The sequence below is a fragment of the Melanostigma gelatinosum genome (genome assembly GCF_949748355.1).
Source record: "Melanostigma gelatinosum genome assembly, chromosome: 12".
In the NCBI taxonomy this organism is placed as follows: domain Eukaryota; kingdom Metazoa; phylum Chordata; class Actinopteri; order Perciformes; family Zoarcidae; genus Melanostigma; species Melanostigma gelatinosum.
Window position 1 is genome coordinate 10,776,239 of NC_136645.1, and position 10,381 is coordinate 10,786,619.

A 10,381-nucleotide genomic window follows, 5' to 3' on the forward strand; every position below is an offset into this window, starting at 1 on the left:
TCCACGAAAATGTAGATCTTAATTCTTTTTTTTTTAGTTATTTACGAGGTTACCCTTCCCGTAAATAAATCCTTCTGACATTCAGGGTTTTACCCTAAAAGTTACCCTAAATAAACAAGTATTACAATAGTATATTGTGACCCTAACTTCACTGGTCTGCAACCTAAAGGGACTATATTGAGTATGCTTCTCTTTGAGAGACTCATCAAGTGACTCCTACGCATTGATTTAAAAATAAAAGGTCAGCACTCACGTTCCCGAGCAGCTACAGAGAACACGAGACATACGTGTCAGTTTAAGCTGCCATGGACAGAACTGTATCTTTCCACAGCTCTTTCATCATATCTTTTGTCCCAAAACGGAGAGGGTGTGTCGTAATATCATTTCATTGCATTTCGACGAAGGGTGCTGACTGGTCTGTCGGGTTGGACGTTTAACCTTACATTTAAGTCAAACTATTGTAGAAAAACATAAAGTTATAAATACAAGTTCGGTTGGGGGGTCAGATGCCTGCAGGGTCAGACGGCTTAGCCTTTGCCTCACCCAAGGGACCAAAAATGTTACCAGGCTGGATGGAGAGCAGAATACGTGAGCTGAAACCTCATTGGTTGATAAATACAGTGGGAGGGGCATCCTGGCTTGTGTATATAGCGCTTTGTTCCATTGTTGCAGAGTGTCTTTTCTACTTGGTCTGGCTCTGGGGGGGGACCCACCGTTGGAGGACACCATAGCACTTTTTTATTTTTATTTATTTTTTACAATTGGATCCTTTTTTTGTTTTGTTTGTTTGTTTGTAAAGATGTCTTTTCCTTGCAATCACTTCCTGGACGGCAGCTTTCCTCCTCCTCCAGTAGAGGACAGGGGGCCAAAGCGACTGTCCTGGGGCAGTCTGCTGCAGAGGCTGAAGGGGATCAATCAGAGGATCACAGCTGACCTTCAGTTGAGCAGAAGTGAAACCAGTGAGTGTTGCAGGCTTTTGTACGAGGAGGCTCCATTGTGTTCATTCAAAGATGTAATCTAGTTTGATTTCAGTTGACTTGAACTTGTTAGAGGGAGCGTGAACTGACAACGAACAAAAGGGTTAAAGGAGGCAGAGGCCTCTTTTTAGTGAGTCCTGCAAAACCAGACGACTTTAACCTGTATTCTTTTGTTTTAGGATCTGTGGCCGACCTGTCCCTGTCAGAATCAAACAGCAGTTTCTTCTGTTATCCCCTGGAGGAAGCCCTGGCTACTGAGGCCGTAACAACAATGACACAAAGTCTCAATGACGCCTCAAACATCCTGGGCTGCTCCAAACTCATCTTACCTGACTATCTACTGCACAATATCAGCCAACAGCTGCTGCACCTGGCTGTCAGCGAGCCATGCGGCCTCAGGGGAGCGCTCATTGACCTGTGTGTTGACAGGGGGGGCCAGGGCGCCCCATGTACTGTGGACCAAATAGCAGTGGATGCCACCCTGGTCCCAACCTTCCACGTGACCCTGGTGCTGAGGCCCGAGTCCAGTGGACTATGGTCAAAGGTTCAGAAGCTCTTCAAGGGTAGAAGGTCACCAGAGACATCTGCAAGGCACCAAGAAACTCTGAGGTTCAGTACCAGCTTTAGGGCCATCAAGAGGAAACTGTATTGTTCAGGGGCGCTGCTGATTGAGGAGTGCTGCTGACCAAGCACTCCTGTCCCTGATTAGCTGAAGTGAATTCACATGTCGGCCGACTGTAGGAGGCTGGTGGGTTAAAGCTTAAATCAGTGAAGACTCATGTCTGAACATGGGTCAGTGTCTTTCTATTAATGTAAAGTCACCCAGGAACAACTTGTGTATTTGATAGTCAAATATGACCTGAAACGTGTGTTTTGTATATTCAACCGAAAGAACATAAACAAATAAATTATTTTTTTATGAAAAAATGACTCGTCATATATCAAAATGAGTGTGTAACCAGCGGTGTGGCATTAGGGATGGCAACATCAATCGGTTGGTCCACCACTCAACAACAATTATATGGACTGCACTAAAAGATACTCATGGTTCCCAGAGGATGAACCCTCATGATCTTTGGTGATTCACATTTCATGTAGTGCCATTGTCAGGTCAAATTTAAGGTTGAAAGTGAAATGTCTCTACAATTATTGGTTGATGTGCTATTAAATCTGGTTCTGATGTTCATGGCCCGCACAAAAGAATTGTAATAACCCGTCATCTTTTGCCATTATCAGGTAAAAATGTGTCGAACACTTTGTTTTCTGAACTAATGAACTTCAGCTGTACCTTGTGTTTCGTTCTCTTAGCAAATGTTAGAATTATCACACATTGGACTTTTAATAGTTACATGAAAACCATCACATCTGCAGCAGCAAGTTAGCGTCATCATTATGAGCATGTTTAAATGCTAACGTCACATTTAGCTTAAAGCAACGCTGTGAACAAGTACAGCCTCGCTCGACCGCTAGCGTGGCAGTACACTCGAGAAAATATGCACTAGTTAACCATTGGACAAATTTAATTCAAAGAAACTTTTATACAATTTTAGCATGTTAATTTAATAAATATGGTTTACTTTTATTTGTGCAACGATTTTCAATACTTATGATCCAACAGGCTACAAGCAAATCCACAAAATAACATGATAGTAAATGATATTAACGCCAATAAACCCTGCACTGTTAAAAGGAAAATTAATATTTACATTGGTTAAGAACTATAAAAATTACACACTTTCCTTGTGAGTGGCTCAGACATTTGTCTATGAGAAGGCCATGAGGTTTCTCAAAATGTTTAAGGAAAACAAAAAAAGACTGGGACAGAGAGAGCTAATCTTAGCAGCTTTGTTTACCGTTCAAATAGACAACTATGCTCTTACTTTCCACCGTGACGCCCAGCGGACTCTCACCACACTGACGACACGAGAGTAAGAAAGTGTCAGCAGTCAACTCAAAGCTTCTCACAGTTCTACAGGAAGTCAATCTACACCAAGTTGCAGAGAGGTTCCCTGATGAGGTCTGCTGCCCACTGCACGCAAGGCATTTTTGATTCTCTTGGTTTGCTGCAGAAATATGCTCCAATTTCAGTGGGCTCCAACCGATTTCTTCTAATTAGATTCAAGTACCGACGAAACCTGCGGGGGAAAAACAAAAAAAACTGATTAGATTTCTTTACATGCAAAGACAACCACAAAACATCGACACAGACCATTCATTATCACTACCACTTGTGCAATGCTCAGTAACAGTTTAACAGCTGCAAGAAGAAGTTGAGCACACTGGCATTTTTGCACGTTTTACGCAATTTCAAACCTCGCATAGCTGTGCACCATTTTTTTTCCAAATCATACAATGTGTTTTAAAAACAAGTATGTCCCACCTTCCAGGCAGTCATAGGTCTTTGTTAATTTCAGTGTTAAACCTGCAGACACTTGACCCTTGCTCAAGATAGATAATCCATCAAAGTGACTATTAAGTTGCCTTTATTGATGGCTTTTTTTAAAAGAATCGGTCAAAGTTCTGCTTTCACATGGTAATTCTTCTGTGTGCAGAACCTGTTTTAAAAACCCTTCCTGCTGGTTGCAGTAAAGTTCACAAACAGGACATCTGAGACAACATAGCTGATTCTTAAGCATCGGGTATCAGTCCCTGCTTAGAACCGCATTACCACGCGTCAACAAGTAAACGAACAAAAATAAAGTGGAATAAATGCTGTAATGGATTCCATATTAGAGGCAAGTAGTTCAATTAAATGAATGGCAACAGCAGCCGTGGAAGTTTGGAGTCAATCCAAAAACATTTGGTATGCTTTTGGAAAACTATCAACTGTAATGAAGAGTGTGTAAATAGCGGGGTAAAAAGAAACAGCTAAATACTGGAGTTTTTGCAGTTCATGTACTGTATTCTTGGTTTCATACAAGTCCTTCTAAGGAGGGGCGTTAACATCTTAAACCAGAGGTCTTCACCAGGGGGCCCGCGAAATTTTTGGATGATTAGACTTTTTTTAAATTTTTTTCCCCAAACATAAATCTGTCCATTATTTTAATAGTTCAGTATTGTATGAAATATAACAGGTATGTTTATACATGGCAGTGAAACTAATAGGCAATCACTCATTTACGTTTCCACATAAAATGAAACCGTCAATTTGAATAGCTTGTATGAAGGATTATCATGCAATTGACAGACGATGTTGATGTTGGCATTGGTATCAGCTGACAAGGTATGTTTATAAAAAGCAGTGGCACGGCCTCACTACTCACTGTACCTTGCACATGTTTAAAATAAAAACATGAATATATGAACCTGTGTATTATTTGAATAGCTTAGTATTGAATGCACAATAAAGAGGTATGTTTATACATGGTACTAGGCCCAGTTTAATATAAAACAATATAAATATAGTCGGGGGTCCCTGCTCCATCTCTCTATCAGTTTGGGGGTCCTTGGCCTGAAAAACGTTGAAGATCCCTGTCTTAAACACTGCAATACTTGCATTGGGTAGCTGCTTTCAGTTTGTCTGTGTATACAGTTGCCGTTATACTGTAATGTCACTGTGATGGTTGCGGCAACTTACCCGTATGTGCACAAGTGGTTTCTAGCCATCCAATAAAACCTGAATCTCAGATAGTCTGGAACAGCTGGGAGTCCCCATCCTCTGTGCCCTTTGGTACAACTCAGAATCCCCAAAGTAACGAGCACGGTACAGCAAGCCTTCCTCTGAAAGTACAAGAGAGCATGTCAGCACGCTAGGTCTCAGGCTACATCCAATAACATTCACGAAAAACAATCTCCGTACTCACAAGTGTTCTAGCACCGTTTAAGAAAAAGCAAAAATATGACATATGTTAAGTTAATCATTTTGTATGTATAGTTATTTTATTTCACCAATGAACTAAGGACACACCAAATTTAAAATGAAGGCGGCATACTGTAGAGTTGCAGAACTGTAAAGTTCAACTGATTAATTGAGAAAATACCTGGCAGATGAATCAATAATGATAATAATTGTTGGGTACAGCCCGACTGTACTTACTCTGCTGCTTCTCCTTCCAACAGTTGTTTCTGAGGTTGGAGATGTAGTCTTCTTCAACACTTCTCTCGATATTCTTCAGGTTATTATTCCCCGAATATTCTTCATTGAAGCGATCTCCCACATAGAAAAGCACCTTCAGGTTTGATGTATGCCTTTTGTGAATATGTCCAGCTGACCTGATGTGTAGGGAAGACATAATAAGAGAGTGAGGCAGATGAAACATTTAACGCAGCCTCAGAAAGCTCTCAGAGTGGTGAAACACTTACGGGCGGTAGCTAAGGCTGTAGGGAGGCTGGGTGACCATCATCTGGCTAAGAGCAGAAACTATGATGAGGATTAAGATGGGCATCAGCTGGATAAACAGAGCCAGACCTCCCTGTCCAGAGACAGAAAAAACAAACATTTGATTAGTGTTTCCTTGCAGAGCATACAGTAAATCAGCTGGTATCACGTGGTATTACGGTATTATAAACAGGACTTGCCTCTCTCTGCTGCTCTCGTCTTTCTGGCCTATTATGGTGTGCAAAGTGCATTCTCCCATTTCTGTAAACATGTACGTTACCTGAAAAAGAATTGAAGAAAACCCATAGAGTAGCATATTAACGACAAGATAATAGCACAATAAAGTTCTGTTTAGCCTGGCTTCGCACTGGGATCATAATCAAGAAGCCTGGCTTGCTCTCCAATGGGTTGCCGAGGCGTGTTCTCCAAACATGAAAACTAAAATACTCTCGGGCCTCCATAGCACTGCACGAAAGAACAACATCCCGACTAAGCCTAAATTCATCTGCGCTCAACTTACTTGATGGGAAGCCTCCACCAAAGAACATGTTGAAGAGGTCCTCGGGTGAGATGTCTGCTTCAAAATCACGATGGTTTCTCTGCCTGGTTGGGTTTGATTTCTCCTCTCCATACTGGTCATACTGCTTTCGTTTGTCAGTGTTACTCAGCACAGCATAGGCATTACCAATAGCTGAAAGACACACAAAAACGTGTGACATTTACATAAAAGTTACATTTGTATGTCCTCTATAGAACAGCAGTGGAGGGTACTTTTTAAATTTACCTTTAAATGCCTCCGTGGCTCCAGGTGCGTGATTTTTATCTGGGTGAAATTTTAGAGCCAGCTTTCTGTAAGCTTTTTTAAGGTCCTCCTCAGAGGCCGTCTTTTCAACCCCGAGAGTTTGGTAATAATCTTTACAGCTCTTAATCCTGCAGTAAAAACAAAAAACACAACCAGAGACAGTTAGCAGATTGAGAGGAAAGAAATGGAAACACAACATATAAAAACAACTCCTGTGATATTAATGTGACATCAAATACCTCATTATGGTAACGTCATGGTAATGACACAAACAAACACTTTTCATTGTATGACCAAAACACATGAGACGTTATTCAATCTGTACATTCTGCATATGTACAAACAAAAGAACAGATTCACTGACTTTCTGACAGCATCCAGCTGATCTGCGGTGTATGGTTTCCCCGAGTCCGTGGCCCCCTGTCCGGACACATTGGGCTCCTCTCCGTGGCTGCGGTGTCTCATCGTGGGTCCGTCTCCGTTCACAGGACCGCCATTCTCATCTGGAGGCTTTCCATTTTGCGCTAACAACTCCAATAAGTCTGAAAAGAAGGTAGAGTCATATTATTTAAGGATAGCGCCTCAGTCTTGATCATAATCACATCATGCATTAGCTTAGCGAGCTAACGGCTAGCACTGTAACGGCTAACAAGGACGCCAATGATGTCAATGCGACCTGCGAATAAGCACCAATTTAAGACATCAAGTAACCAAATACGTTGCAGAATTCGCGGGTGGGGGTGCTGAAAAAACTACAAATACCAGTCTCGGCTTGAAGCAGCTGGTGTAACGCTAAGATGGTTATGCTAACGCTAGCTGATTTGGTTGTACAGCGACGGCCCACCAACCGATATAAAATCTCTGCCGAGACAGACGATTATTCGACATACTTTTTGCCTTATCTGTCGGAAACAGGCGCTGCGCTTTCTCCAGAAACTTCCTGGCTTTGTCCGGCTCGTTGTTCTTGACCGAAATTAGTGCTATTTTAATGCACCGCTCCGCTTCGTCCTTGTTTGAGTCCATCGCGACACAGCGGAAATGTTTACTTGCCACAGGACGCACGGTGATGACGTAGGGAAGCTCTCGGGCTCTATAATAATACGGCTCAACGGTTGAATAACCGACAGCATGCCCTTCGTACACTCGACTGAAGATAGGTTTTAAAACTCTGATACTTATAAGCGGTGTTCATTTTATACATATATATATATATATATATATAGAGCTGCTCTGGTCGTCTTTGCGACACTAGCTGCCACTTACAGAACCCTCAGCCATTATAGCTACTTCCTTGAAAGTCGAAATGGCTTTGGCAGCTTCACACAGTAGGTCAGTTATATTTGCCAAACGTTATATTCGGTGTAACGTCACAGTAAGGCAAACCTGTCTGTTGTTTTCTACCAATAACACTGTCTCAGATGGCCAGAGGAAACCACCATCAAAGAAACAATTGAGAAAAAAGAAATCTCCCTGTACTGATCATCTGTCCTGGGAGGAAAAGCTGGCTGATGTGGTCACTCCTCTGTGGAGGATGAGTTACGATGAGCAACTTGAGCTCAAGCAAAAGCAACAGGAAAGGATACTCTCTCAGCTCTCCGGGCATCTTACAGGTGACTTCCAATCCCAATCATCAGCTGTCAGAAGTAAACTCAGCTTCCCTGTCTTGCCTGTTCTGCCATCGCCGGTTAGGGATGGCTACCGCAACAAGTCCACGTTTTCTGTTAACAGAGGAGTGGATGGGAATGCAAAGACAGTCGGTTTTTACGTGGGCACAGGCAGGAAAGGAAACATTGTCTGCGTCAACGGGGACCACCTGCTCAACATGCCGGAGAAGCACAAACTGGTAGGCCGGTGTTATCAGGACTTCATCCGCCTCTCGTCCCTGGAGCCCTGCCTGCTGTTCCACACTGGGGGTCACTGGAGAGAGGTCACGGTGAGGACCAACGCAGAGGGCCACACCATGGCTATAGTGTACTTTCATCCACAGACGCTCACCCGAGAGGACGTGGCACTCCACCAGGCTGACTTGGTGGAATACTTCACGCTGGGGCCTGGATCAGTCTGTCAGTTGGACTCACTGTTTTTCCAGGAGAGCAGCATGACTCGCTGCAGTCATGAGGAATCCCCCTACCAGCTCCTGCACGGTCAGCCACACATATACGAGGAGGTAATACACCATCAGGGCAAAATTACAGAGAGGGACTTTACATAACCTACTTCCAGAATGTGTGGTGAATATATGCAGCACAGACTAGCAGTGGTGGAGGAAGTTAAATCAGCAATTCCACAGTGTAAAAACGATCTGTTACATGTAAAACTCCTTCATTTCTGCAGTTAAATAAAAGTAAAAATATATTAGCATCAGAATATACTTAATGTACCAAAAGTAAAAGTATTAATTATTTATAGAATGGCCCATTTCAGACTATATTACTATATTATAAGTATGAATCGACTCATGTTTAACGGTTGGATCTAATTACTTTATGTAATGCTAGGTAGCTTAACCTGTAATACATCATAATGCGTTAGTTGATTACATTTTTTTATGAACAATCTAAATCCAGAATGTAACTAAAGGTTTTCAATAAAAGTAGTGGAGTAAAATGTGCAATATTTCCCCATGAATATTAGTAGAAGTATAAAGTAGCATGAAATGAAAATACTAGTACCTCAAAATTGTTCAGTACAGTACTTGGGTAAATGTACTTACATTCCACTACTGAAGACCAGGATATCCTGAATCTTATTCATGAATATGGATCAATTTCCAGAAACACTGTATCCTACATTTCCCATAATGCAATGTGATAGCATCTTCCAGACAGACCCTACTCATCTAATAAATGGCTGTGACTCCGTACGCCGTTTGTAATGCAGGCCTTCTGGTACAGTTCATTAGTTTATTAGTCACACAATTTACTCAACTCATATACTATCATACAACTATTTCCACAGCCTTTGTTGAACATGACATCAACATGTAAATACTGAATTTGTGATGATAGTAGACTAAGCGGGTACCACAAAATCCATGTATGTCTATGTATTTTTTTATTGTTTTTGATTTGTCATTCACAGGTGCTGGGCTACAAATTCCGCATTTCTGCCGATGCCTTTTTCCAGGTGAACCAGGCTGCTGCTGAGGGGCTGTACAGCACAGTGAGAAACCTGTGCTTCCCGAGCCCTGAGGACGGTGGAGGAAGAACCAAAGTTGGCGGTACTCTCCTGGATGTGTGCTGCGGGACAGGTGCCATTGGCATTACCATATCTCCCAGAGTGGACAGAATCATTGGTATAGAGCTCATGGAACAGGCGGTGGAAGATGCCCGACACAACGCAGCTCTCAACGATGTACTGAACTGTGAGTTTGTCCGGGGGAAGGCAGAGGTGGCGCTTCCTGGCGTTATGTCCCAGCTGAGCTCCGCAGGTGGAGGCCTTGTCGCAGCTGTGGTGAACCCTGCTCGAGCTGGGCTGCACTACAGAGTGGTCCGAGCTCTGCGAAACCAACCTGCTATCCGCAGGCTGGTCTATGTGTCCTGTAAACCGGATGGGGAGGCTATGAGGAACTTCAGGGAGCTTTGTTGCGCCCCTGACCCCCAGAAGAAACTCACAGGAGAGGCGTTTTCTCCGACTCTGGCTGTGCCTGTGGATATGTTCCCACATACTCCTCATTGTGAAGTGGTGCTTCTTTTTGAGAGGTAGAGGATGCTTTTTGTTCAGAGGCGGGTTTCAACCCTTCAGCAACTCGATGATGATGTATGCTAAATGATTATGGATTATCTTACACCCATGGTTCACCCACACAGGTGTTTTCTCTTATTTGCTTGATTAAAACTTTTTTTTTCAGGCTGCAACAAATGTTTTTTTTCTTTTAATAAATCTTCTGATTGATCTTTTGCTGTGTAAAATGTCAGAAAATAGATTGCTTTGCTACAGCAGATGGACAGGTGGAAGGTGACATTAGAGTCGAGTCAATGCATCTGTTACACAGTGTGTGTACATTTTAAGCTTCACAAAGTTAACATTTGCTGCTGGGCTATCACATTGGATGTCATTATATTGTGTTAGATGTCCACGTTATTGTGTCCACCTCCTGTTGTAGGTTGTAGTACTTTCCTTCGTAGTAGCTGTATTTGTGCAGCAGATGGTGCCATTACAACTTCTTCAGAGCCATCCTCTTAGGAGAGACCCCATTCATTCTAGTTCACTAAAGGTCAGTAACATCATGAGTGTATGTTATGACCGGACAATATTTTCCCTAAGAGGTTATCACCGTTTATG

The 10,381-nt window shown here is 42.6% G+C and overlaps 3 protein-coding genes across 4 annotated transcripts; 2 read left to right on the top strand and 1 right to left on the bottom strand.

Moving 5' to 3' along the window:
- Window positions 1-695: 695 nt before the first annotated feature.
- On the top strand, window positions 696-1,662 carry LOC306785808 (DNA damage-inducible transcript 4 protein-like; the record flags this gene model as incomplete). The annotated part of the gene is made up of 2 exons (XM_079280312.1): window positions 696-959; window positions 1,157-1,662. The coding sequence occupies exons 1-2, from the start codon at window positions 800-802 to the stop codon at window positions 1,660-1,662; spliced, it is 666 nt and encodes a 221-aa protein (XP_079136438.1). The 5' UTR covers window positions 696-799.
- An 869-nt stretch (window positions 1,663-2,531) lies between these two features.
- dnajb12a (DnaJ heat shock protein family (Hsp40) member B12a) lies at window positions 2,532-7,120 on the bottom strand (the record flags this gene model as incomplete). 2 transcript variants are annotated; one of them, XM_079279825.1, is made up of 9 exons in its annotated part: window positions 2,532-3,112; window positions 4,555-4,697; window positions 5,014-5,189; window positions 5,280-5,389; window positions 5,496-5,575; window positions 5,816-5,986; window positions 6,080-6,225; window positions 6,462-6,639; window positions 6,988-7,120. In XM_079279825.1, the coding sequence occupies 8 exons, from the start codon at window positions 7,118-7,120 to the stop codon at window positions 4,576-4,578; spliced, it is 1,116 nt and encodes a 371-aa protein (XP_079135951.1). In that variant the 3' UTR covers window positions 2,532-3,112; window positions 4,555-4,575. The 2 variants fall into 2 exon arrangements, with proteins under 2 accessions (XP_079135951.1, XP_079135952.1); XM_079279826.1 differs by having other exon boundaries at window positions 5,280-5,385; window positions 5,492-5,575.
- Window positions 7,121-7,511: 391 nt separating this feature from the next.
- On the top strand, window positions 7,512-9,895 carry trmt2b (tRNA methyltransferase 2 homolog B). Its single transcript, XM_079279911.1, has 2 exons — window positions 7,512-8,264; window positions 9,179-9,895. The coding sequence occupies exons 1-2, from the start codon at window positions 7,629-7,631 to the stop codon at window positions 9,800-9,802; spliced, it is 1,260 nt and encodes a 419-aa protein (XP_079136037.1). The 5' UTR covers window positions 7,512-7,628; the 3' UTR covers window positions 9,803-9,895.
- The last annotated feature ends 486 nt before the right edge of the window (window positions 9,896-10,381 follow it).